At 47.9% G+C, this 27,974-nt stretch overlaps 1 protein-coding gene across 1 annotated transcript; it reads left to right on the forward strand.

Annotated features, from left to right (window-relative positions):
• Window positions 1-10,270: 10,270 nt before the first annotated feature.
• On the forward strand, window positions 10,271-27,970 carry LOC143280553 (inositol hexakisphosphate kinase 1-like). The gene is made up of 4 exons (XM_076585245.1): window positions 10,271-10,340; window positions 18,877-19,106; window positions 20,563-20,738; window positions 24,935-27,970. The coding sequence occupies exons 1-4, from the start codon at window positions 10,276-10,278 to the stop codon at window positions 25,700-25,702; spliced, it is 1,239 nt and encodes a 412-aa protein (XP_076441360.1). The 5' UTR covers window positions 10,271-10,275; the 3' UTR covers window positions 25,703-27,970.
• Window positions 27,971-27,974: the final 4 nt, after the last annotated feature.

Raw genomic sequence — 27,974 nt, forward strand, 5'->3', positions numbered from 1 at the left:
AAACCTGGAGGGGGTCAGGCTGGTGTTCTCCTGACCCACTCCCGGGAGGGTCACTACCTTGTCGTGGTCGGGAGGCTTAGTGGCCAGTGATCGAGCGAGCTATGTCGGCGGGGGCATCAGTGCTTCTTGGGGTTTGGTGCTCTGGTCCCAGGTCTTAATTGACAGCCTACATAGCCATCGTAGCTGTTAGGGCTGAATAAGTGGTGGTTTTGTACTGATGCCCCTGATAGGGCTTCCCATGCCGAACAGGTCGTGAGTGAGGCCCAAACTAAACGTGACCCACTGTCCCTTTCGCTATTCTTTGTTCTTCTTTTTACCGCCTCTTTTCTGTCCTCAGCTCCCCATCAAGCCTTCTTTTCCACATTCTTTTTTTCTCTGCGGCCTTCTTTAGGCCCGCCGTGTTTGCCGTGCGGCGCGACCTGTGATGGAGGGGAATGAGATCCTGGGGATTGAGAGAGCACGCTGCTCTCAACACATCCCTTTGGCTCGGACCTCTCCTAAGACAGGCGGCACACATTGGCCCGTGTGTGTCAATCGGCTACCCCTTCGTGGGGCTGGGTCAAGACTGGCAGTTTAGTGGCTGACGAAGGTAACCCCCGTAGTGCTCGGCTCTCTGTCCCCGGGAGCTGGGCATGATCGGGGGGGAGCACGTTGGAGCTGGGCTGCTGGTTGTATATCCCTCCCGAAACCTGGAAGGGGTCAAGCTGGTGTTCCCTTGACCCTGGCCCCTAAGTTGGACCCCATGGTGGGTGGGTAAGGGAGGGATGAATTCACATTTTTCTTTCAACATGAATCCTAAACAAATACACCCCCCCAAACTCGGAAAAAGACGACGACAGGGAACGGACGACTCAGACTCTGAGTCGGAGGTCGTTGAGACCTCTGGTTTTTGGCCATCGTGGCTAGTGATGGAGGGCGCTGATGACGACAAGCCCTTGTCGGCTCTCAGCCCCTTCGCTGTCCAGAAGGGCTTTCAGTGTCTGGCAGGATCGCTCAGATCCATCAAGAGGCTGAGGAGCGGAGCGTTTTTAGTACAGACAGAATCCAAAAGACAGACACAGCTCCTTCTCAAGGCGACCACTTTCGTGGATAGGGCAGTGAAGATTTCCCCTCACAAAGGTCTCAACTGCTCAAAGGGAGTCATCAGATGCCCGGAGTTGAAAGGTGTGTCTGAGGCCGAGATCAAGAGCGAACTGTCCTCTCAGGGAGTGACCGATGTGTACAGGGTGACGGTGAGGAAGGGGTCGGACAGAGTCCCGACCAACACTTTCTTCCTCACCTTCTGCTGCCCGGATGTCCCCAAGGACATTCGGGTCGGATACCTGCTAGTTAATGTCAGCCTGTACGTACCGTCCCCTCTGAGATGCTTTAAGTGTCAGAAATTCGGACACGTGAGAGACCGATGTAAGGAGGAAGAGGCGTGTGGCACCTGTTCGAAGGCGGCGCACCAGGGCGATTGCGTCAGTGCAGCCCTGTGTGCGAACTGCGGAGGTGGCCACCCGTCCTCATTGAAGGACTGCCCCGCCTGGAAGAAAGAAAAACAAATCCAGAAAGTCAAGACAGAACAGAAAATTTCCTTCTTTGAGGCAAGGAAACAGGTGGAGGCCGCGTCGCCTAAGGCGTCGTATGCCTCTGTCGTCAGATCCAGGACGGTGGACGTCGCGGTCCAGACGACGTCCACAGGAACGCAGACGGACGACTTAACCGCCTCGTCGGAACCGTTGGCCTTGGGTGGAGGCGCTGTGTCCACCCCTTCCCATCCTGCGCGGCAGTCCTCAGGGGCTGCTGGGCGGGAGAGAAAAGCCTCGGGCGGAGGCACGTTGTCCGCCTCCCGCCCCACCCCACCCCCCGGCCCCCCTCGCCCCGCCTCTCGTCTGCCTGGCCCTCGGGCTGGCGGAAGTGGCCGGAAGCCCCCCTTACCTCCAAAACTCGAGGAGGGGAGGGTTGCGGCCACGGCGGGATCGGGAGGGGCCGAGGTGGTGGTTATTCTGACCCGGTCGGAATCCGAAAAATTCATGTCCAAAAACAAATACTCCATCCTGGCGGACCTTGAGCCACCGCAAGTGGAGGAGCAGGGGGTAGCGATGGAATAGGCTGCTTTATTATTATTTTTTTTTTTTTTAAAAAACCTTTTTAATGGCAGTGATCCACTGGAATATCCGGGGATTCTATGCCAACTTCCAGGAACTCCAGCTGCTTTGTCGTGCTTTGAAACCTTCAGTGCTGGCACTGCAGGAGACTCTGCAAAGAGATGGCAAGGTTTTATCTCTCTCTGGTTTTAACTCCGTTTTTAAACCCGCTCAACCGAAGCAAGAGGGGTTGACGGGAGGTGTCGCTCTTTTTATTCGAAAGTCCCTTTTATACAGTACAGTTCTTTTAAGCACCCCTTTACAGGCGGTGGCAGTCAGAGTCACGCTCGAGAAAACCATCACTGTCTGCTCTCTCTACCTTCCCCCTTCCGTCCTGTGTTCTGAGGCAGGACCTCATGAACCTGGTCGACCAGCTCCCACGTCCGTTTTTACTGTTGGGCGACTTCAACGGACACTCCCCGCTCTGGGGAAGTGAGATGACATCAGCCCGAGGTCTTCTCTTAGAAAACCTTCTCTCTGACATGGACTTGTGCTGTCTTAACGACAAGTCTCCCACTTACCTGCATCTGTCCTCTGGAAAGCTCTCGTGTTTAGATCTGTCGGTCTGCGATCCATCGTTGGTCCTGGACTACGAGTGGAAAGTGCACGACGATCTGCACGGGAGTGACCACTTTCCTGTCGTCCTCCGCCCCACAGATGGAGAAGGTGACTCTCTGCCTGACCGCCTGTACTACGACAAAGCAGACTGGAGTTTTTTTACCACCAAGATAAGAGCGGAGCTGCAGGAAGAAACAATATTGAAAAGCAAGGACCCTGCTGACGCTCTGACTCGGATCGTTTTAGATTGCGCCAAAGCAGCAGTCCCATCGTCTACCTCCAAGCCTCAGGTCCCTAGAACGCCCTGGTTCAACGCGGAATGTCGGGAGGCCCGCAAGTCTCGGAAGAGAGCGCAGCGACGCGTCTTTCGGAGACCGGAGTCCGATAGCGTTCGAACCCATCAACAGCTGAGGGCGAAAGCCAGGTATGTTTTTAAAAAGAGCCAGAGGAAGTCTTGGAGAGATTTCTGCTCTTCCTTAACCTCCAACACACCCAAGAAGAAAGTGTGGAGGGTTTTAAAAAGAATTAAGGGCAAAAACGCATGCCCGACCTTCCACCATCTTAAACTTTCAGACGCTCTGGTCACAGAGAAGAAAGCAGTTGCCAATTTGCTTGCCTCCACAATAGAACAGAACTCGAGATCTGCTAACAAATCTGCTCGCTTTCTTAAAACCAAAAACCTGTCGGAAAAAACACCATGTAACTTCTTTTCCGACAACACAGAGAATTACAACCTTCCTTTCACAATGAACGAACTTAAATCTGCCCTTCAGACCTGTACGGATTCCTGTCCAGGAATGGACGAAGTCCATTATAAACTCCTAAAGCACCTTCCCCAAACCTGTCTGGACACCCTGCTTAAAGTTTATAACCACATCTGGGTCACAGGCTTCTTTCCACCCTCCTGGCGGAAAGCCCTCATAATCCCGCTGCCGAAACCGGGAAAAGACCCCTCGAACCCCTCCAACTACCGCCCAATTGCACTGACCAGCTGCGTCTGCAAACTGATGGAAGATGGTCAACGGTAGACTGATGTGGAAACTAGAGACCGACGGCCTTCTGGCGAAGGAACAGTGCGGTTTCCGCAAGCATCGCTCTACCGTTGACCATCTGGTTCGTCTGGAAACCACGATAAGAAATGCTTTTGTCAACAAACAACATGTGGTGGCCATATTTTTTGACCTGGAGAAAGCTTACGATACCACGTGGAAATTTGGTATTCTTTCCGACTTGCACAAGCTCGGCTTCCGAGGACACCTGCCTCAGTTTATCCACAATTTTTTACAAGACAGACAATTCCAGGTGAGAGTCGGCACCACCCTGTCCGACATTCACGAGCAGGAGCTGGGTGTCCCGCAGGGGAGCATCCTGTCGCCGGCTCTGTTCAGCATCAAAATTAATGACATCGTTCAATCCGTTCAGAAAGGATCGGACAGCTCGCTGTTCGTGGATGATTTTGCCTTATATGCAACCGGCAGCACGTACGCCAGCATCCAGCGACGGCTTCAGCTCTGCGTCAACAAAATCCAGTGTTGGGCAGAGGAGAATGGCTTCACATTTTCGTCCTCCAAAACTGAATGCATCCACTTTCATAATTTTCGCCAATTCTATCAGGACCCTGAAATCCGTCTGGGAACATCCACCATCCCGGCGGTCAAGGAAGCCAGATTTCTAGGGGTCGTCTTCGATCAGAAGCTGAATTTTCTCAGCCACATTAAACAGCTGAAAATATCTTGCCTAAAAGCCCTGAACATCATCCGAGTTGTGGCACACACGAACTGGGGTGCTGATAAGAGGACTCTCTTGCACCTCTACAGAGCCCTGGTCCGGTCCAAACTGGATTATGGAAGTGTTGTATACGGCTCGGCCAGACCGTCCTACCTGAAACTGTTGGACCCTGTACACCACCAAGGGCTCCGTCTCAGCTTAGGTGCTTTCCGCACCACCCCTGTGCACAGCCTGTACGCAGAGGCGGGGGAACCGCCTCTTTCCAACCGCAGACTGAAGCTGACCCTGAACTATTATTTGAAATTGTTTTCGGAACCTACAAACCCTGCTTACGACGCTGTATTCAACAACCCTTTCGATAAGAAATTTACAGACAACCCAAACTGCATACCTCCTCTCGGACTCCGCATTCAGCCGCACTTGGAAAATGCCGATCTGGATGTCGGTGGCATCTCAGATTTCTCTAAGTTCCCTGACAGCCCCCCGTGGACCTTTACAACACCTGAGGTCCGATTCGATCTGGCCTCGTACCGTAAGGACACCACCAGTTCTCTGGCCTACAGAACCTACTTTTCGGAACTGTGCCACAAATTCCCCACTTTTCAAGGCATCTTCACTGACGGTTCCAAGTCAGAGGACGGAGTCGCCGCATCTGCGTTCTGTCCCGCCTTTCCTGACCGGCCCTCAACGGAACACATCCTGTCTGACAGCTCGGTATACACCGCGGAACTGACCGCACTGGTCCTGGGGTTAAAAATGGTTCTCTCTTCCAAACAGAAGAGATTCATGATCTTTTCCGACTCCTTATCAGCCCTGGAGGCGATCGCCTGCAGGAATATCACTCATCCCAAACTGCTGGAATTTTATGAAACTTTTACTCTCGCAACGAAGAAAGGATACGAGGTTGTGTTGGCCTGGGTTCCCGGACATGTTGGCATTCGTGGTAACGAAAGGGCGGACCTGCTGGCCAGGAACGCTGTAAAGAAAGAATTGTCCAGATCCTTGGTACCCTATACAGACATGAAGCGGAAGGTCAATACTTACGTTAAGGATCTTTGGCAAGAGAAGTGGAACACCCAGACGGACAACAAGCTCTTCCAGATCCGTCCGGACCTGGGGGAGACCCTCCCTTCGGGGGTGAAGAACAGAAAGGAGGAATCTGTGCTGTGCAGACTGCGTACGGGGCACACTTTTTTTTACTCATTCTTACTTGTTGAAGGGGGAGGAGGCCCCTCGATGCGTTCCCTGTGACGAGCCTCTCACCGTGAAACACGTGCTCCTTGACTGTTGGGATCTGCATGACGTTAGACGCAGACATTACACGGCGGTTTCTTTGAAGACTTTGTTTCGTGATGTCCCTCCGTGGGCGCTGATGGACTTCTTAAAAGAAGTGAACCTTTTTAACCAGATTTGAAGGTTTTAAACTATGGAAGTTTTTTTTTTTAACTTTGGAGTGGAAAGTTTGAAGTGGTGACTCGTTTTAATTGGGTGTTTTTTTTTTTTAGCCTTGTAGTAGTAATTGACGCGGCGATAGCCTTGAGATGGCCTTAGTGGTCGGCGAGGCTCTAAGCACCATAATTTCATTTCATTTCAACTCAAATTTGCTTTAAAAATAAATATAGATATCAACAGTGTGCATGGCTATTTGTTTCAAATGATTGTTCAAACTCAGATTTGCTTTTGTTTAAGTGAAAAAGGATTCAACTTCATATAAGAAATAAAGTTCAGTTACATTCCATACACAAGATGCATGGTTGAAACTGAGTTTGAAGAAATTCAGTATCAAAGTTCAAATTCACAAGACATGTCATAGTATTCAGAGCTATATTAAATTGTATGATATGAATAATATTGATTCAACCCACACATGTGCTGATCTTGATTATAAAGATGATATCAAGTTGACAGGATCTGTTGTTCTGGATGGCTGTGTTTCAAAGGAGTGTGATATGTGTTGTCTAGCCTGGTGTCGTTTTCGTTTTCGTAGTGCAGGCCCGGGGTAGTCTGCAGAAACTGAGCCAGTGGGGAGTTGTCAGACTGGTCAGTTCTGAGGGTGGATGGCTGACTGACTTCATCAGTGGTTGCTGTCTCTGCCGTTGTTGTTGTTCTTCTTCTTTCCCTTCTCTACTGCATGAGTGACATCAGTCTCGGGGTAAATGACGCCCCATTTTACCATCTAATTTTATAGTTTTAAAGTTGATATGAAAATTGAGTATTTTGTTAAACTGATAACATGTAGAGCCAAGTACGAGTACTTCTAAACGTCGTATGAAGTGAAAAGGACTTAATTTTGAGAAAAGTCAAGACTGGAAATTTTTGCATTTCATCTAGGGTATTAACTCTCATGGTTTAATATTTTAAACTGTGAATTCTGATTGATTTTGTTGATATTTTTAGGCAGTTTGGGGCATAATCCAGTAAGTGATGAGGCGTTCACAAATCTTTCTCTGGATAAATATTTAATGGTCTCCTTCTCCAATTTTCCATCACATGTTATTGTGTATTGTAGATTGAATATAGGATTGAACGGGCAGGTCAACAACTTGAAACAAAATGTCGCTCTTCGAGGTTGCGAGCACGTGCTTTGAATATGTATAAATATGTGTACGCAATGAATTGATTTTTGCCTATGACCTTCAGGGCTCAGCCAATAGATCTATAAAGTCCACTCGTAGTATTGACTTTAGTATTTTCCGAAAAAGACCACTTGGCCAAATGAACATAGTGAAAGCCCTGTACACTGAGAGTAAAACACACAAGCTTTTTATGTATTGAGTATAATTTCAAAATGTAATGTTTAAGAAGAGAAAGATCAGTTTAAAGCAAATTAACCCCCGTATCATTAATAACAGATTAATTTCCCTTCTTAACTATCTGCACCAAAGACATACAAAATAAATATAACTTCCATGCTTAGCAAAAGAAGTTCCTGTTTGAACAAAAAATGATAAAAAGGACTGCTCTTGTTGTGTCAGAATATCAAATCAAAGTGCCAAGTTTAGAGAAAAAAAAAAAAAAAAAAAAAAAAAAATATAACAGTAAATTCAGTTTGCATATAATTTGGCTTCTTTTTTTTATTTTTTGTGCCCATCCCAGAGGTGCAATATTGTTTTAAACAACATGACAGGAAAGAACTGAATTTTTCCTTTTTTTTTATTCCAAATTTGGTGTCAGCTGACAAAGTATTTGCAGAGAAAATGGCAATGTTAAAGTTTACCACTCACACACACACACACACACACACACACACAGACAACCGAACACCGGGTTAAAACATAGACTCACTTTGTTTACACAAGTGAGTCAAAAATGAATGCATACTGTTTTGGAGGCAGTTGAAGGAGAAAACTGCTTCATGCCTTCAGTTTTATAGCAGCATCAGCATTTGAACCGTATTGTATTGCATTGCATTGCATTGTATTACTTTTTGTCACAACAGATTTCTTAGTGTGAAGTTTAAACTGCTTTCTTTGGGGAGTGTGTTAGTGCAGTACCACATTTAAAAAAAAAAATTTTTGTGCCTTTAAATGTATTTGATTTTCTATAAAAGTACATTTTTTAAACTGAATTTTGCCAGGCACTGCCCTTTTCTTGCTGTGAGTTATTTTAGATGCTCCAAGTGCCTACTGCAAAAAGGACGTCGGTTTATCATCTCATGCAAAAGACTAGCTTTAACTAAGGCCACCACTGGAGCAGTAAAAGTCTCTTCAGTATTTGGGACTTCAACCTGCGAACACTTGTGCTTCCAAAGTTTAGCGCATTACCAATAGGCCACTTCTCCACTAACATAATCAACAGTGAGTGAGTGAACGAATCTCTGACACTGATTCTTCTTTAAGGAAGGTGGCAGAATGTTTCAGATGCTTATCTGCCAATACAGTGTCTGTGACTAGTGTGAGGGTCTTGGTTTGAATCCCAGTCTTGCTTATTCACCCAAGTTTGACTGGAAAACCAAACTTGAGCATGTAGTCATTCAAATGAGACGATAAACCAAGGTCCCATTTGTAGCGCACACTTGGTGCTCTGAAAAAGAACCTGTGGCAACATAAGTGTTGTCCTCTGACAAAATCATGTTTAAGAAATAGGCTCTGATAGGTACGCAAATACATATGCATACACTTGAGGCCTGCTGACTAAGTGCATTGGGTTATGCTGCTGGTCAGGCATCTGCCTAGCAGATGTGATGGATGTAGCAGATATATGGATATATCTGAATGCAGTGATGCCATCTTGGGAAACTGAAACTGAAACTTTCATGACAGGGTTGCTGTATGTGCGGCTGGAGGAGGGAGACGACGGCTCCCACCACCTGTGGGGGTACTACCCAGACACAGGCCATGATGGGCAGTGTGCTGGGGTGGACAACAGTGAGGCGCTGAGAGCCCCGGTCCACCCTGATGACATCCGGGACCAGGACCGGAGGATGGAACATGTTAAACGCCCCAGGGCACCACCACTACCGCTGCTGAAGGGAGATGCTGCAGGGAGCAGCAGCAGCAAGAACCAGCAAGACTTCACTGCCAGCGCAAAGTCTGTGAAGCAGAGGCACTTTGTGGACAGTGGTTCTCTGACTGGTCAGGCCTCAGAACCAGGGCTCAGTTCCCCAGACAACAGGAGAACTGGCGTCAATGACAGCAGCAATGCTGAGGAGAACGGTGTTGTGTCAACAGAGGACCTCCTACCCCTCCTACCTGGCAGAGCAGCATGGCAAGACAGGGGTCAAGGTCAGAATGGGGATCAAGGTCAGGGGATTAAGGTTAGGTCAGGGATGAAGGGTGGAGGTAAAGGTCTAGGTCAGAACAAGGTAAAGGTCAAGACAGGGGTCAAGGTCTGGACAAGTGCCACACCCAAGCCCACCATTATTTATTACTTTCCCTTTAGTATATGCAGCTGAATATGTTTTTACTCCACTTTTTGATATTTTTAGTCCATCCTTTGTCTTGTTTCAATGTAGTGGACTTGTCACCTGTGAGCTGAGAGATCGAGTGATGAGCCTGTAAATGCACGAATAATTTCAAATTGGATAAATGAAGATGTATCATACCTTGAGCACTCAGGCACAACAAAATGTGTTAGATAATGCAAAAAACAGGTAATGCGTTAGAAGATAAATATCATCTTATTGACAAATGTGTTGGTTAAAATCATTTACCAGAAGCTTTTGTTGAATGATGTGAAGTTGGAATAAACCAATTTTGATAATACTGATACAGACACTCAGACAGTCATGTGTGTAAATATCACTCTGTACAACCTCAACAAGAACAGTTCATGTGCAAATGTTTCAAAGTACACTTAACATTGTAACTCTTACTCACAGTTTTAGTTTTACCCTTTGTTATTGTCTTTAAATCCATATTAGAAATAATAAAGATGGCACTACAACTAATAACAGCACGTTTGTATAGTGCTTTCATACCTCACAGAGTACATTTCAGTAACATGTAAGTCAGACACAAGAACACATACACTCCACTCATATTGGCATGCACACAGAAAAACACGTAAAAGAAATGAATGTGGATCCATAGAGTACAGACTGGGGGGAAAAGTTCCATAATAACGTAAAGTCTGCTTGAAAAAATAGTGTCTTTAGATATGTTTTAAAGGTTGTGATGGACAGAGAGTGATGGACTGTTTAAAAAGACAGTGAATTCCAGGTTTTTACAGCTGAAGAACTAAAAGCTTTCCCTGTCATGTTTCTTCTGTCTGTTGAAATGAGCATGATTGTGACTGTGATGCAGGGGGTCAGGGCAGGAAGCAGGGTGTGCGAGTGGAGGAGGGGCCCAAGAGGGAAGGTGAGGGCAGGGAGGAGGTGGAGGGGGGGAGGAGGGAGGAGCATCACACCACTGGCACCTCCATGCCCATGTCTAGTGGCCACATGTCGTCGGCTGTGGATGGCCCATCCTCCCACCCCTCTTCAGGGTAAGTGTCGCAGTTTCAGCTTTTCAGTTTCAGTTTCAAGGAGGCGTCATAGCTTTTGATGTAATCAGACTGATCCATATATGCTCTGCACCACCACATCTGCTTTGTGAAAAAACAAAGGGAAAGTGTGACAGAAATACCACTCTTGGGTTGTTGTTTTCTCTGTTATAGGTTAAAAAGGTTGAAGATCCCATAACCTGTTATGTCCATTGGGGCAGTGAATTCTTATCTACTGTGTCTGGGTCTGCACATAGGAAGGAGGGGCCAATCCTCTCTCTTTCCACTGCTTTAACCTTGCTCGATCAGAGTCGGGTGGAGATCTGGCCATTCAGTCCTGGACGGAGTGAAGAAAATGAGAGTAAGGAAGTAAAGCACATTTCCCAAGGGCAGTACCATGCCAATACAGTGCCTTTAGTTTAACCATGATCACTGGTGATCATTGGACCAGAAATCTAGTGCCTAACCTGCCACAATGCCTCCTTCACCCAACACACTACCAAGCAACAGGCTCTATACAAGTTGGCAAAGAACTTAAAAAAAAAATATATATATATATATATATATATATATATATATATATATTAGTAGGCCTCCTTTGGTCATGGCTGACCATGGATAGAGTATATCCGACCTAATGTCTAAATGGACTGTCTGCTTGGACCAAGCAGCATCGCTTGTGACTGTAGAGACCGATGCGAGAGAGACAGTCGCCGTCAAAGCAGTCATATGCGTAAGGTGATGATGGTCTGTTGGCTGCCGTCACTTTTCTGTGAGCTCGCTTTTCTGCTGCAGCAGCTGACAGTTTGTCCTTACCAATCCGTAGCTGATTCTTGAGAGTGCTTCTCCATCTGTTGCGGTCATCTGCAAGGCCCTCCCAGGACTCAGTGTTGATCTCAAGCGCCTTAATGTCACATTTGCAAATGTTTTTGTATCTCAGCTGTGGGCGGCCGATACTTCTCTACCCCGTGGCGAGCTCTCCATAAAGGATGTCTTTTGGGATGCGACCATCTTCCATGCGGCAAACGTGGCCCAGCCAGCGCAGCCGACGCTGTCTCAGCATGGTATACATGGTCAGGAGGCCAGTGCGAGTCAGGACTTCGGTGTTTGTCACCTTGCCTTGCCAGGAGATGCCGAGTATGTGCCGTAGGCTTCTCAGGTGGAAGGTATTGAGCCTTTTCTCCTGACGAGCATGTGTGGTCCATGCCTCACTGCCATACAGCAAGGTGCTGAGGATGCAGGCGTTGTATACAGCCGTCTTTGTCTTCGTGGTCAGCTTGGGATTGGTCCACACTCTTTGTGTTAGGCGGGCTAGCGTTGTGGCTGCCTTCCCGATCCTCTTGTTGATCTCAGTGTCAAGGGAGAGGTTGTCGGTGATGGTGGACCCAAGGTAAGTGAATTGATGGATGGCTTCAACCTGGAGGGGGTCAGGCTGGTGTTCTCCTGACCCACTCCCGGGAGGGTCACTACCTTGTCGTGGTCGGGAGGCTTAGTGGCCAGTGATCGAGCGAGCTATGTCGGCGGGGGCATCAGTGCTTCTTGGGGTTTGGTGCTCTGGTCCCAGGTCTTAATTGACAGCCTACATAGCCATCGTAGCTGTTAGGGCTGAATAAGTGGTGGTTTTGTACTGATGCCCCTGATAGGGCTTCCCATGCCGAACAGGTCGTGAGTGAGGCCCAAACTAAACGTGACCCACTGTCCCTTTCGCTATTCTTTGTTCTTCTTTTTACCGCCTCTTTTCTGTCCTCAGCTCCCCATCAAGCCTTCTTTTCCACATTCTTTTTTTCTCTGCGGCCTTCTTTAGGCCCGCCGTGTTTGCCGTGCGGCGCGACCTGTGATGGAGGGGAATGAGATCCTGGGGATTGAGAGAGCACGCTGCTCTCAACACATCCCTTTGGCTCGGACCTCTCCTAAGACAGGCGGCACACATTGGCCCGTGTGTGTCAATCGGCTACCCCTTCGTGGGGCTGGGTCAAGACTGGCAGTTTAGTGGCTGACGAAGGTAACCCCCGTAGTGCTCGGCTCTCTGTCCCCGGGAGCTGGGCATGATCGGGGGGGAGCACGTTGGAGCTGGGCTGCTGGTTGTATATCCCTCCCGAAACCTGGAAGGGGTCAAGCTGGTGTTCCCTTGACCCTGGCCCCTAAGTTGGACCCCATGGTGGGTGGGTAAGGGAGGGATGAATTCACATTTTTCTTTCAACATGAATCCTAAACAAATACACCCCCCCAAACTCGGAAAAAGACGACGACAGGGAACGGACGACTCAGACTCTGAATCAGAGGTCGTTGAGACCTCTGGTTTTTGGCCATCGTGGCTAGTGATGGAGGGCGCTGATGACGACAAGCCCTTGTCGGCTCTCAGCCCCTTCGCTGTCCAGAAGGGCTTTCAGTGTCTGGCAGGATCGCTCAGATCCATCAAGAGGCTGAGGAGCGGAGCGTTTTTAGTACAGACAGAATCCAAAAGACAGACACAGCTCCTTCTCAAGGCGACCACTTTCGTGGATAGGGCAGTGAAGATTTCCCCTCACAAAGGTCTCAACTGCTCAAAGGGAGTCATCAGATGCCCGGAGTTGAAAGGTGTGTCTGAGGCCGAGATCAAGAGCGAACTGTCCTCTCAGGGAGTGACCGATGTGTACAGGGTGACGGTGAGGAAGGGGTCGGACAGAGTCCCGACCAACACTTTCTTCCTCACCTTCTGCTGCCCGGATGTCCCCAAGGACATTCGGGTCGGATACCTGCTAGTTAATGTCAGCCTGTACGTACCGTCCCCTCTGAGATGCTTTAAGTGTCAGAAATTCGGACACGTGAGAGACCGATGTAAGGAGGAAGAGGCGTGTGGCACCTGTTCGAAGGCGGCGCACCAGGGCGATTGCGTCAGTGCAGCCCTGTGTGCGAACTGCGGAGGTGGCCACCCGTCCTCATCGAAGGACTGCCCCGCCTGGAAGAAAAAAACAAATCCAGAAAGTCAAGACAGAACAGAAAATTTCCTTCTTTGAGGCAAGGAAACAGGTGGAGGCCGCGTCGCCTAAGGCGTCGTATGCCTCTGTCGTCAGATCCAGGACGGTGGACGTCGCGGTCCAGACGACGTCCACAGGAACGCAGACGGACGACTTAACCGCCTCGTCGGAACAGTTGGCCTTGGGTGGAGGCGCTGTGTCCACCCCTTCCCATCCTGCGCGGCAGTCCTCAGGGGCTGCTGGGCGGGAGAGAAAAGCCTCGGGCGGAGGCACGTTGTCCGCCTCCCGCCCCACCCCACCCCCCGGCCCCCCTCGCCCCGCCTCTCGTCTGCCTGGCCCTCGGGCTGGCGGAAGTGGCCGGAAGCTCCCCTTACCTCCAAAACTCAAGGAGGGGAGGGCTGCGGCCACGGCGGGATCGGGAGGGGCCGAGGTGGTGGTTATTCCTGTCACATCTCATGACAAAATCAGATATGAGTGCTCAACCCCCTCGTTCACCCACCCCATCTAGCTAGAGAGCAGTGTGGGTTGTGCGGTTTGCACGAGATACTCAGTCTGTCTCGGTCTCAGTTCAGGCTGTCACTGAACTGAGATCAGCCTCTTCCTTGTCAACAAATGACAAGATTCTGGGCTTTTCGCCCGCGACTGTCAGAGGAGGCAGCCGTGCCAGTCTTTGGCTCTCTTCAGGGCTGTTTGCCCATTTCGACGCTTGTAGTGGGGATCAGTTTCCTCCGAGTGGTCGTGGTCTCTGTGTGCTCTGTGTGAACTTCCAGCTTTGGGGTAGTGGTACCTCTCTGGAAGTGGTTTCAGTGTTCCCACTTTCGTGTTTATCCACGGACTTCCCTACTCTTCCACTGACCCTCCACTGTCTCCCCGGGAACCCCTCTGCCTGCCTTTGACTTCCTTGGTCCAGGCCTCCGTTGGCTGCTGCCGCCTGCCGCTGGCTTCCGTCGCCAGCGTTCTCTGGCCTGGCGCTCAGCTGTCTGGGTGTTCTGCTCTTCGTCTTCGTCGTCACTGCTCTTCGTCTTCGGCGTCACTGTTCGTGTTCGTCGTCGCTGTTCTTCGCGTCGTCGTCACTGTTCTACGTCGTCGTAACTTACTGTTCGTCTTTGTCGTCACTGTTCTTCGTGTTCGTCGTCGCTGTTCTTCGTGTTCGTCGCCGTTCTTCGTGTTCGTCGTCGCCGTTCTTCGTGTTCGTCGCCGTTCTTCGTGTTCGTCGTCGCCGTTCTTCGTGTTCGTCGTCGCTGTTCTTCGTCGTCGTCACTTACTGTTCGTCGTCGTCGTCACGACAGCATTAACGTTGTGCTTGTTTCCTTATCTTAAAGCTCTGTTGTTGTTTTTTTGTGTGGGTTTTTTTGTGTGTGTGTGTGTTATATTTATCCATTGTTATTTAAGTGTTGTTGCAGCTGGGGTTGTGGTTATTGTTTGTGGGCAAGCTAGGTGTGTGATTAAACAAATGTATGTGAACCCCGGATTGTTGTAGTCTGTGTTTGTGTTGTCTGGGTGTTAGTGCTGGGCTGGGTGGGGGTTTCTAGTCTGCTATAGAGCGTGACAATTCCGACCCGGTCGGAATCCGAAAAATTTATGTCCAAAAACAAATACTCCATCCTGGCGGACCTTGAGCCACCGCAAGTGGAGGAGCAGGGGGTAGCGATGGAATAGGCTGCTGCTTTATTTTTTTTTTTTTAAAAACCTTTTTAATGGCAGTGATCCACTGGAATATCCGGGGATTCTATGCCAACTTCCAGGAACTCCAGCTGCTTTGTCGTGCTTTGAAACCTTCAGTGCTGGCACTGCAGGAGACTCTGCAAAGAGATGGCAAGGTTTTATCTCTCTCTGGTTTTAACTCCGTTTTTAAACCTGCTCAACCGAAGCAAGAGGGGTTGACGGGAGGTGTCGCTCTTTTTATTCGAAAGTCCCTTTTATACAGTACAGTTCTTTTAAGCACCCCTTTACAGGCGGTGGCAGTCAGAGTCACGCTCGAGAAAACCATCACTGTCTGCTCTCTCTACCTTCCCCCTTCCGTCCGTGTTCTGAGGCAGGACCTCATGAACCTGGTCGACCAGCTCCCACGTCCGTTTTTACTGTTGGGCGACTTCAACGGACACTCCCCGCTCTGGGGAAGTGAGATGACATCAGCCCGAGGTCTTCTCTTAGAAAACCTTCTCTCTGACATGGACTTGTGCTGTCTTAACGACAAGTCTCCCACTTACCTGCATCTGTCCTCTGGAAAGCTCTCGTGTTTAGATCTGTCGGTCTGCGATCCATCGTTGGTCCTGGACTACGAGTGGAAAGTGCACGACGATCTGCACGGGAGTGACCACTTTCCTGTCGTCCTCCGCCCCACAGATGGAGAAGGTGACTCTCTGCCTGACCGCCTGTACTACGACAAAGCAGACTGGAGTTTTTTTACCACCAAGATAAGAGCGGAGCTGCAGGAAGAAACAGTATTGAAAAGCAAGGACCCTGCTGACGCTCTGACTCGGATCGTTTTAGATTGCGCCAAAGCAGCAGTCCCATCGTCTACCTCCAAGCCTCAGGTCCCTAGAACGCCCTGGTTCAACGCGGAATGTCGGGAGGCCCGCAAGTCTCGGAAGAGAGCGCAGCGACGCGTCTTTCGGAGACCGGAGTCCGATAGCGTTCGAACCCATCAACAGCTGAGGGCGAAAGCCAGGTATGTTTTTAAAAAGAGCCAGAGGAAGTCTTGGAGAGATTTCTGCTCTTCCTTAACCTCCAACACACCCAAGAAGAAAGTGTGGAGGGTTTTAAAAAGAATTAAGGGCAAAAACGCATGCCCGACCTTCCACCATCTTAAACTTTCAGACGCTCTGGTCACAGAGAAGAAAGCAGTTGCCAATTTGTTTGCCTCCACAATAGAACAGAACTCGAGATCTGCTAACAAATCTGCTCGCTTTCTTAAAACCAAAAACCTGTCAGAAAAAACACCATGTAACTTCTTTTCCGAGAACACAGAGAATTACAACCTTCCTTTCACAATGAACGAACTTAAATCTGCCCTTCAGACCTGTACGGATTCCTGTCCAGGAATGGACGAAGTCCATTATAAACTCCTAAAGCACCTTCCCCAAACCTGTCTGGACACCCTGCTTAAAGTTTATAACCACATCTGGGTCACAGGTTTCTTTCCACCCTCCTGGCGGAAAGCCCTCATAATCCCGCTGCCGAAACCGGGAAAAGACCCCTCGAACCCCTCCAACTACCGCCCAATTGCACTGACCAGCTGCGTCTGCAAACTGATGGAGAAGATGGTCAACGGTAGACTGATGTGGAAACTAGAGACCGACGGCCTTCTGGCGAAGGAACAATGCGGTTTCCGCAAGCATCGCTCTACCGTTGACCATCTGGTTCGTCTGGAAACCATGATAAGAAATGCTTTCGTCAACAAACAACATGTGGTGGCCATATTTTTTGACCTGGAGAAAGCTTACGATACCACGTGGAAATTTGGTATTCTTTCTGACTTGCACAAGCTCGGCTTCCGAGGACACCTGCCTCAGTTTATCCACAATTTTTTACAAGACAGACAATTCCAGGTGAGAGTCGGCACCACCCTGTCCGACATTCACGAGCAGGAGCTGGGTGTCCCGCAGGGGAGCATCCTGTCGCCGGCTCTGTTCAGCATCAAAATTAATGACATCGTTCAATCCGTTCAGAAAGGATCGGACAGCTCGCTGTTCGTGGATGATTTTGCCTTATATGCAACCGGCAGCATGTACGCCAGCATCCAGCGACGGCTTCAGCTCTGCGTCAACAAAATCCAGTGTTGGGCAGAGGAGAATGGCTTCACATTTTCGTCCTCCAAAACTGAATGCATCCACTTTCATAATTTTCGCCAATTCTATCAGGACCCTGAAATCCGTCTGGGAACATCCACCATCCCGGCGGTCAAGGAAGCCAGATTTCTAGGGGTCGTCTTCGATCAGAAGCTGAATTTTCTCAGCCACATTAAACAGCTGAAAATATCTTGCCTAAAAGCCCTGAACATCATCCGAGTTGTGGCACACACGAACTGGGGTGCTGATAAGAGGACTCTCTTGCACCTCTACAGAGCCCTGGTCCGGTCCAAACTGGATTATGGAAGTGTTGTATACGGCTCGGCCAGACCGTCCTACCTGAAACTGTTGGACCCTGTACACCACCAAGGGCTCCGTCTCAGCTTAGGTGCTTTCCGCACCACCCCTGTGCACAGTCTGTACGCAGAGGCGGGGGAACCACCTCTTTCTAACCGCAGACTGAAGCTGACCCTGAACTATTATTTGAAATTGTTTTCGGAACCTACAAACCCTGCTTACGATGCTGTATTCAACAACCCTTTCGATAAGAAATTTACAGACAACCCAAACTGCATACCTCCTCTCGGACTCCGCATTCAGCCGCACTTGGAAAATGCCGATCTGGATGTCGGTGGCATCTCAGACTTCTCTAAGTTCCCTGACAGCCCCCCGTGGACCTTTACAACACCTGAGGTCCGATTCGATCTGGCCTCGTACCGTAAGGACACCACCAGTTCTCTGGCCTACAGAACCTACTTTTCGGAACTGTGCCACAAATTCCCCACCTTTCAAGGCATCTTCACTGACGGTTCCAAGTCAGAGGACGGAGTCGCCGCATCTGCGTTCTGTCCCGCCTTTCCTGACCGGCCCTCAACGGAACACATCCTGTCTGACAGCTCGGTATACACCGCGGAACTGACCGCACTGGTCCTGGGGTTAAAAATGGTTTTCTCTTCCAAACAGAAGAGATTCATGATCTTTTCCGACTCCTTATCAGCCCTGGAGGCGATCGCCTGCAGGAATATCACTCATCCCAAACTGCTGGAATTTTATGAAACTTTTACTCTCGCAACGAAGAAAGGATACGAGGTTGTGTTGGCCTGGGTTCCCGGACATGTTGGCATTCGTGGTAACGAAAGGGCGGACCTGCTGGCCAGGAACGCTGTAAAGAAAGAATTGTCCAGATCCTTGGTACCCTATACAGACATGAAGCGGAAGGTCAATACTTACGTTAAGGATCTTTGGCAAGAGAAGTGGAACACCCAGACGGACAACAAGCTCTTCCAGATCCGTCCGGACCTGGGGGAGACCCTCCCTTCGGGGGTGAAGAACAGAAAGGAGGAATCTGTGCTGTGCAGACTGCGTACGGGGCACACTTTTTTTACTCATTCTTACTTGTTGAAGGGGGAGGAGGCCCCTCGATGCGTTCCCTGTGACGAGCCTCTCACCGTGAAACACGTGCTCCTTGACTGTTGGGATCTGCATGACGTTAGACGCAGACATTACACGGCGGTTTCTTTGAAGACTTTGTTTCGTGATGTCCCTCCGTGGGCGCTGATGGACTTCTTAAAAGAAGTGAACCTTTTTAACCAGATTTGAAGGTTTTAAACTATGGAAGTTTTTTTTTTTAACTTTGGAGTGGAAAGTTTGAAGTGGTGACTCGTTTTAATTGGTTGTTTTTTTTTAGCCTTGTAGTAGTAATTGACGCGGCGATAGCCTTGAGATGGCCTTAGTGGTCGGCGAGGCTCTAAGCAGCATAATTTCATTTCATTTCATTTCTATGTGACCCAGGCATGTGGTGCGACTGACGGAAGACAAGGAGTATGTGGTGAGGGGGGAACAAGCGGTTGGTGACAAGTTTCTGATCACCAGGGATGACCAGTCCTTGCCACCACCCCCCAAGGACTTGAACCCTGAGGTGAAGGAGGTGACCAGCCAACCACTGAACCCCTGGGGCCTCAGTCTGCACACACACCTGCTGGACAAGATGAGGAAGTCTCAGCCATCTTCCTCAGGCTGGCGTATCCTTCATTTTTGTCTTTTTTTTTTTTTTTTTTACTTTTTTTTCTGATTTCTTTTTTTCTTATTTTCCCCCTCACAATGAAAGTTATATTAAACCAGAAAACACATGTAATCAAATTCCACAAAAGATCATTACCATCACAAAAAATGGATTAAAACAGCAACAAAAATCACAACTCATCAGTTTCCATCAAAAACCAGTGAAGCATTATACAGTAGTATTTACCTGAATGGCTGGATGGAGGGTAAAAATAACTAGACAGTCAGTTTCCGTTTCTAAGAGACTGACCCATATATTGTACACTACATCTACTGTTTAAAAAAAAACACAACTGCAGCAGATGCCTGACCTTTGCATGAAATGAAAGTGTTGATCAGACCTTGAGAGCCAGTTTTAAGTTTGTGTAAAACATTAACATAAAAATGGAATAAAATAACAAGACAAGATATTAAGTAAATACAAGTGTGAAAATGCACACACATCAACACGCAGACATACACGCTCTGGTAGACATCAGTTCATTCTGCTCTGGTGTCAAGTGTAGTTCCTAGGACAATGTTCAGTGTGATATCTTGCTAATACCCAGCCGATTGGTCTGCAGTCATTTCTTCTCAGTTACTGTTTTTTTTTTTTAATGCATGGGAACAAGGGGAGGAGATTTGATTTTTGCTGTTCAAGCAAGACTTCTTGTTCCAATCCATCCCAGGTGAAGAAACAGGAATCTGTGGCTTTTGTCTGTGTCGATATCCTTTGTCTGATATCTCCTCCCCTCACCTCCACCTTAATTCTCCGCATCTGGGCCTTGATAAGGTTTTCCACTTTGACTTGTCTCAGTCACGCATACATTGTGTTTTTATGGAGACAGATACAGGAATCGCATTATTTTGAAAGGCAGTAGAATGTGTGACCATCCTTTGATGATTTAGTGCAAGGGAAATAAACACAGCTATGAAGAACATGATTTTAAAGCACAGCTCATCAGTAACAGATACTGTTCTGTTTTGAGTGTTATTGTAGGCTTGTGGTAAAATATGGTGCATGTTCTGTCAATACGCCATGTGTGACAAGGCAGAAGAAAGATAGGTTGAATAAAAAACAGGGTAACACTTTCACAGAATGACCCACTGTAAGAGAAGAAGAAAGGGGGTAAGAAAAACCTAGCATAAAACAAAAACGTGTGCCTCATGCTTTGTTACATGTATATAAATTTTTTAGTTTTGTATAAAAAAAATCAGGCTTTTTTTTTTCTTACATGCAAGTCTATTGCTGAACCGTGAATAAAATGCTGAAGAAAAAAGAAAATATTGTATCAACTCTAACAGTTTGAAGACTGTTATCTGCATTCAGCAGATCACTGCTTGGTTCAGCTGTTTTAGTATGTTCCCTCGCAGAGAAGCATGTGGTAAACTGATAGAGAAGGGTACTGTTCGGTGTTGACCTTGACCCTGTGTCAGCCTTTCTGGTGCTGGAGAATGTGGTTGGGCGCTTTGCCTGCCCCTGTATCCTTGACCTGAAGGTGGGCTCCCGTCTGTATGGGGATGACGCCAGCCCCAAGAAGATGGCCAGCCAGTCCCGCAAGTGTAACATGACCACCTCTCGCAGCCTGGGGTTACGGCTGTGTGGCATGCAGGTGTGTGTGTGTGTGTGTGTGTGTGTGTGTGTTGGAGAGTGGGAAGGTGGGAGTGCGTGTGTGTGGTGTGTATGTATGTGACTGTGTCTGTTAGTGTGTATGATTGTGTGTGTGTGGCTGTGTATGTGTGTGTGTGTTGGTTGTGTGTGTGTGTGTGTGTGTGCATGACCACCTCTCAAAGCCTGGACTTATGTCTGTGTGGCAAGCAGGTCTGTGTGTGTGTGTTATGGGGAAGGGGAGATGTGGATAGAAGTGGAAACTAATCTTCACCAAACAGACTCCCCAGTAATTAAGAATGATGCTGACATTTACTTTTTGTTGTCAAGTTCACAGTTAGATGAATATTAATTTCTGTAATGCTCAACAATTAGTACGTCATGTCCAATTTTCTCTTCAGTGTTCTACTTGAAGTCAACATAACTAGACTGTGATGAATTATACACTGGTCTGTTCTCTGATCTTGTCTGTGCTTGACTATATTAACAGTTGCCTGGTTGCTTCACCTAAATACCTTCTTGAAAAGCTCCAGCCTTGCCGCCAGGTTGGTCTGGGAACATGTCACACCTCTCTTACAGTCTCTTCAGTGGTTACCTCTTCAACACAGAATCAGCCATCTGTCTGCTTTTCATCTGTTTCTAGCGCTGCTCTGATGTATCTTACAGATATCATCCATGCATAAATCCCATCCTGTCAGCTCCTGCAGGAAGAAACAGTATTGAAAAGCAAGGACCCTGCTGACGCTCTGACTCGGATCGTTTTAGATTGCGCCAAAGCAGCAGTCCCATCATCTACCTCCAAGCCTCAGGTGCCTAGAACGCCCTGGTTTGACGCTGAATGTCGGGAGGCCCGTAAGTCTCGGAAGAGAGCGCAATGACGCATCTTTCGGAGACCGATAGCCGGTAGAACCTTCAACAGCTGAGGGCGAAAGCCAGGTATGTTTTTAAAAAGAGGCAGAGAAAGTCATGGAGAGATTTTTGCTCTTCCTTCAACCTCCAACACACCCAAGAAGAAAGTGTGGAGGGTTTTAAAAAGAATTAAGGGCAAAAACGTATGCCCGACCTTTTCACCATCTTAAACTCTCAGACGCTCTGGTCACAGAGAAGAAAGCAGTTGCTAATTTGCTAGCCTCCACAATTGAACTGAACTCTAGATCTGCCAACAAATCTGCTCTGTTTCTCAAAACCAAAAACCTGAAAGAAAAAAACACCCTGCAACTTCTCTTCCGGCAACACAGAGAGCTACAACCTTCCTTTCACTATGAATGAACTAAAATCTGCCCTTCAGACCTGTACGGATTCCTGTCCAGGAATGGACGAGGTCCATTATAAACTCCTAAAGCACCTTCCCCAAACCTGTCTGGACACCCTGCTTAAAGTTTATAACCACATCTGGGTCACAGGCTTCTTTCCACCCTCCTGGCGGAAAGCCCTCATAATCCCGCTGCCGAAACCGGGAAAAGACCCCTCGAACCCCTCCAACTACCGCCCAATTGCACTGACCAGCTGCATCTGCAAACTGATGAAGATGGTCAACGGTAGACTGATGTGGAAACTAGAGACCGACGGCCTTCTGGCGAAAGAACAGTGCGGTTTCCGCAAGCATCGCTCTACCGTTGACCATCTGGTCCGTCTGGAAACCACTGTAAGAAATGCATTTGTCAACAAACAACATGTGGTGGCCATATTTTTCGACTTGGAGAAAGCTTATGATACCACGTGGAAATTTGGTATTCTTTCCGACTTGCACAAGCTTGGCTTCCGAGGACACCTGCCTCAGTTCATCCACAATTTTTTACAAGACAGACAATTCCAGGTGAGACTCGGCACCACCCTGTCCGACATTCACGAGCAGGAGCTGGGTGTCCCGCAAGGGAGCATCCTGTCGCCGGCTCTTTTCAGCATCAAAATTAATGACATCGTTCAATCCGTTCAGAAAGGATCGGACAGCTCGCTGTTCGTGGATGATTTTGCCTTATATGCAACCGGCAGCACGTACGCCAGCATCCAGCGACGGCTTCAGCTCTGCGTCAACAAAATCCAGTGTTGGGCAGAGGAGAATGGCTTCACATTTTCGTCCTCCAAAACTGAATGCATCCATTTTCATAATTTTCGCCAGTTCTATCCGGACCCTGAAATCCGTCTGGGAACATCCACCATCCCGGCGGTCAAGGAAGCCAGATTTCTAGGGGTCGTCTTTGATCAGAAGCTGAACTTCCTCAGCCACATTAAACAGCTGAAAGTATCTTGCCAAAAAGCCCTTAACATCATCCGAGTTGTGGCACACACGAACTGGGGTGCTGATAAGAGAACTCTCTTGCACCTCTACAGAGCCCTGGTCCGGTCCAAACTGGATTATGGAAGTGTGGTATACGGCTCGGCCAGACCGTCCTATCTGAAACTGTTGGACCCTGTACACCACCAAGGGCTCCGTCTCAGCTTAGGTGCTTTCCGCACCACCCCTGTGCACAGCCTGTACGCAGAGGCGGGGGAACCGCCTCTTTCCAACCGCAGACTGAAGCTGACCCTGAACTATTATTTGAAATTGTTCTCGGAACCTACAAACCCTGCTTACGACGCTGTATTCAACAACCCTTTCGATAAGAAATTTACAGACAACCCAAACTGCATACCTCCTCTCGGACTCCGCATTCAGCCGCACTTAGAAAAGGCCGATCTGGATGTCGGTGGCATCTCCGATTTCTCTAAGTTCCCTGACAGCCCTCTGTGGACCTTTACAACACCTGAGGTCCGATTCGATCTGGCCTCGTACCGTAAGGACACCACCAGTTCTCTGGCCTACAGAACCTACTTTTCGGAACTGTGCAACAAATTCCCCACTTTTCAAAGCATCTTCACTGACGGTTCCAAGTCAGAGGACGGAGTCGCCGCATCTGCGTTCTGTCCCGCCTTTCCTGACCGGCCCTCAACGGAACATATCCTATTTGACAGCTCGGTATACACTGCGGAACTGACCGCACTGGTTCTGGGGTTAAAAATGGTTCTCTCTTCGAAACAGAAGAGATTCATGATCTTTTCTGACTCCTTGTCAGCCCTGGAGGCGATCGCCTGCAGGAATATCACTCATCCAAACTGCTGGAATTTTATGAAACTTTTACTCTCGCAACGAAGAAAGGATACGAGGTTGTGTTGGCCTGGGTTCCCGGACATGTTGGCATTCGTGGTAACGAAAGGGCGGACCTGCTGGCCAGGAACGCTGTAAAGAAAGAATTGTCCAGATCCTTGGTACCCTATACAGACATGAAGCGGAAGGTCAACACTTACGTTAAGGATCTTTGGCAAGAGGAATGGAACACCCAGACGGACAACAAGCTCTTCCAGATCCGTCCGGACCTAAAAGAGACCCTCCCTTCGGGGGTGAAGAACAGAAAGGAGGAGTCTGTGCTGTGCAGACTGCGTACGGGGCACACTTTTTTTTACTCATTCTTACCTGTTGAAGGGGGAGGAGGCCCCTCGATGCATTCCCTGTGACGAGCCTCTCACCGTGAAACACGTGCTCCTTGACTGTTGGGATCTGCATGACGTTAGACGCAGACATTACACGGCGGTTTCTTTGAAGACTTTGTTTCGTGATGTCCCTCCGTGGGCGCTGATGGACTTCTTAAAAGAAGTGAACCTTTTTAACCAGATTTGAAGGTTTTAAACTATGGAAGTTTTCTTTTAACTTTGGAGTGGAAAGTTTGAAGTGGTGACTCGTTTAAATTGGTGGTTGTTTTTTATCCTTGTAGTAGTTATTGACGCGGCGATAGCCTTGAGATGGCCTTAGTGGTCGGCGAGGCTCTAAGCACCATAATTTCATTTCATTTCATCCTGTCAGCTCCGTTCTGTTGCTCATCTGCTTTGTACCACCTCTGTCAGAACAAAGTCCTTCGGTTAGCATTCTTTTTATTTTCATGGCCCAACTGTATGGAACCAATTCCTCTGCAGATCAGGCACTCTTCTTCTTCCACTTCATTCTAGTTGTCCCTGAAAATACACTTCTTTAAACTAATGTAAAAACCACTGTACACCCCATTGTTCTCATTATGTACTTGTCTGTGTGTGTGTGTGTGTGTGTGTGTGTGTGTGTGTGTGTGTGTGGACACATTTTTGTAAAGCTATAGCCTTTCTTAGAGATTAGGCACTGTATGAACTGCAGTAAATGTTTCATGCTCACATGACATAACCACTAATGTGCAGGTCTACCAGGAGACGACGGGCACTTACAAGAGCCTGGACAAGTACCATGGCCGCACGCTGACGGATGACACATTCTACGATGTCCTTAGGGACTTCCTGCACAATGGGCGGAGGGTGAGGAGTGAGTTGCTGGAGCCCATCCTGTCGCGACTGCATGCCCTTATTGACTGTCTGAACCAGCTGCCCTCCTTCCGATTCTATGCCAGCTCCCTGCTCATTATGTATGATGGACTGCAGCCTGACAGGGATCCGAACTTGGGCACTGGTGTTCCTGACTCCAGGATAAAGAGTGATGATGCAATGGCAGCACTGGTGTCCAGGTCCAGTGAGAAGGTCAGGGAGGACATGCACGTCACAAGCCGTGTGGATGTACATGGGAAAAGTGATGCAGGGGAAACCAAGGAACAGGGTGTGAAAGCGTCTGTGGAGACTGACAAAGAGAACGGTGGTGGTTCCAGTGTACAAGCGCTCCAGTTGGTACACACCAGCAGACAGCTTTCAGAAGCATGCGCAGAGACAACAGCAGGTACGTCAGTGGATAGCGGCGCAGGCCATGATCTTGACAGAGACAGCACGAGCCACAGCAGTCAGCAGCACCCCCAGCCATCATCATTGTCACTGGTGGATGTGCGCATGATTGACTTTGCCCACACCACGCACAGCGGTTTCCATGATGACATTGTGCATGAGGGGCCAGATGCGGACTACATCTGGGGATTACAAAACCTGACGCACATGTTCACACAGCTGCACATGCAGCATTGCTGACTTTGCTGCCACACATCATGTTCATGTTTAAGTTTTTTTCCTTAAGATTGCGGACATCCTATGTGATCTGTGAAGTCTTTCATGTCTTGCAGGCTGCCTTTGCAGTCTGAAGGTTGCCTTCCCTTGATGAAGCGCCCGCATGACAATGCCGTGTTTCTTTCTGTGTCCCCGACAGCCATATCACTCTGCAGTGTACACAGGGTTTGAACAGTCATAGAAGTCTGAAAAAGTCTTGAAAAAAAAAATGAGAGAACATCTTCCAGGGATGGAGAAGGCTTGGAAAAATGTTTGCCCTTTAGGGTTTGTAAATCTTGGAATTTTTGTAAATCTCTAGAACCAGTACCATTATACACAGAGCTGAATGTATTTAAGAAAAACCCAAAAATGAACAAACAAAAAGTGATGAAAACTGAACATACCAGGATATCTGCTGATCTGTTTCATCAGCTGTAGGAGAACAATTTTGATTGAGTTTGGCTTTGTGTTTGGTGTTGAAAATGTTCTGTCTGGTCTGGAAAAGGTCTGGAGAAAGTATGGTACATGGTGTGGTCCATTGGAACCCTGTCGTACAGCGCAGCATTCAGGGTCAGCCCACTCCACTTTCCCCCACATCCCCTCATGCGTTCTCTCTGGCAACCAGCCAACAAGAAACAAAAAAGTTGTTAACTTGAGACTGGAAAGCAGCAATTTCCTCTCCATTTGCATGAGTTAATTTTTTTTTTTACTATGTCACTTTATTTCTGTCAAGGGGACTATTCTCTGTGGATCAATCAATTGGAGTTTAATGACCTTTAGTCAAAAGGCTCTTAAGGTTAGGTTGTTCAGGGCTTGGGTCTTGGACCTCCCCTTACTCTTTGTGGATAGTAAATTGTTGTTCTTTACCCCTATAGCCACAAAGGTGAGATTTGTCCATTATTGAGTCCCAAGAGAAGGTGATTGTAGGTTTTTGTTGAAGTGGTGACACAGTATGCAGCATGTGGTCCTTGTCTTGTGGCCAGGGGTGTGTTCCAGGTGTCTTCTTTCTGGCTTCAAGCTGAAGCCAATGCTCCATCACCAAACTGCAATGACTCTTGTTCACCCGTCATCTCAGGCTTTGTCTGCCATGTTCCAGGCCAGTACTGCTTCATGTCTCTTCCTGCTGCTGATGCCATCTTACTGCAGATGCTGGCATTTGTTGTACATATATGTGTTTCCATCCAACTTACTCAGTCACAGAGAAGAGGATACATAATGTTCCGTCACAACTGAAACAGCAATCTGGACATTTTCTTTCATGTAGATTGCCAAGTAGCGGTCATACATTTGATGAACATTGTATACACCTGCCTTCAGTCACAAAAGAAACATTAGTCAGGACCAACCTGTAGCTTTCCAAGCAGAAGTAATTTACTTGATAATAATATTATGCTTGACCACTATTTTCAGGTTGTCATCTAGTCTGTATTTTAAATTCTTTATTGATGTTCAGAAGACACGCTTCTCTTCTCCCTATCTTCTTAAGATGGTGACTTTTTTCCCTCTCCCCTCCATGTCAGGGATGGGCAGGGCAGTCATTTTGCATGTGGCTATATATAACAGCGTATAAAATGTTTTTTTGATGGTTGATTCAGTGAATACTGTATTTATCATGTTTTGTATTACCTTGCTTGCTGTGAGAGCACAGTGCAAGTTCTACATATCCTGTGCAAAAAGGGACTCAGGATGCTGATTCTCAGGACACTGTGCTTTCAGTTGTATAGTGAGTTGTGTTTCACCATCGTCATTTGTTTCACCTTGACCACCTTGGACAGTGTGTGTTCTACAAGGCTGTAAGCAAAAAATGGCATTTTCCTTCTTTTTGACATTTATAATTGTTGTGTACATGTGAACAAAAGGAACTCTTTTACTGTTTATGTGTTGTGATGTGTACTTACAGATGACTATCCGGGGTGGGTTTCACAAATGATCTTGGCAGCTTTTGCTTTGCGTTAAGAATTGGCGTTGAATTTGGAAAACGGTTACCGCAGTGGAAACTTACTGCTGCTAAGATCACTTGAGCAACCCAGCCTTGTTTTGTATTTGTGATCTTGAAACAGAACTCTCTTTACTTATTAGTGATACCACACTTTTACTATAGCCTTTTTACCCAACCTCTTATTCATCATATCACTGTGTATTTCTTGTCAAAAGCGACACTCTCAGAGAATCAAGAACCAAGCTTTACTCAGATGACCTTGAGAATTCGATGTATTCAGGAGTTTGGGAAGCAGCCTGTGTTTTTCAATGGTGTTTT

Source organism: Babylonia areolata, chromosome 3 (assembly GCF_041734735.1).
Source record: "Babylonia areolata isolate BAREFJ2019XMU chromosome 3, ASM4173473v1, whole genome shotgun sequence".
NCBI classification, from domain to species: domain Eukaryota; kingdom Metazoa; phylum Mollusca; class Gastropoda; order Neogastropoda; family Buccinidae; genus Babylonia; species Babylonia areolata.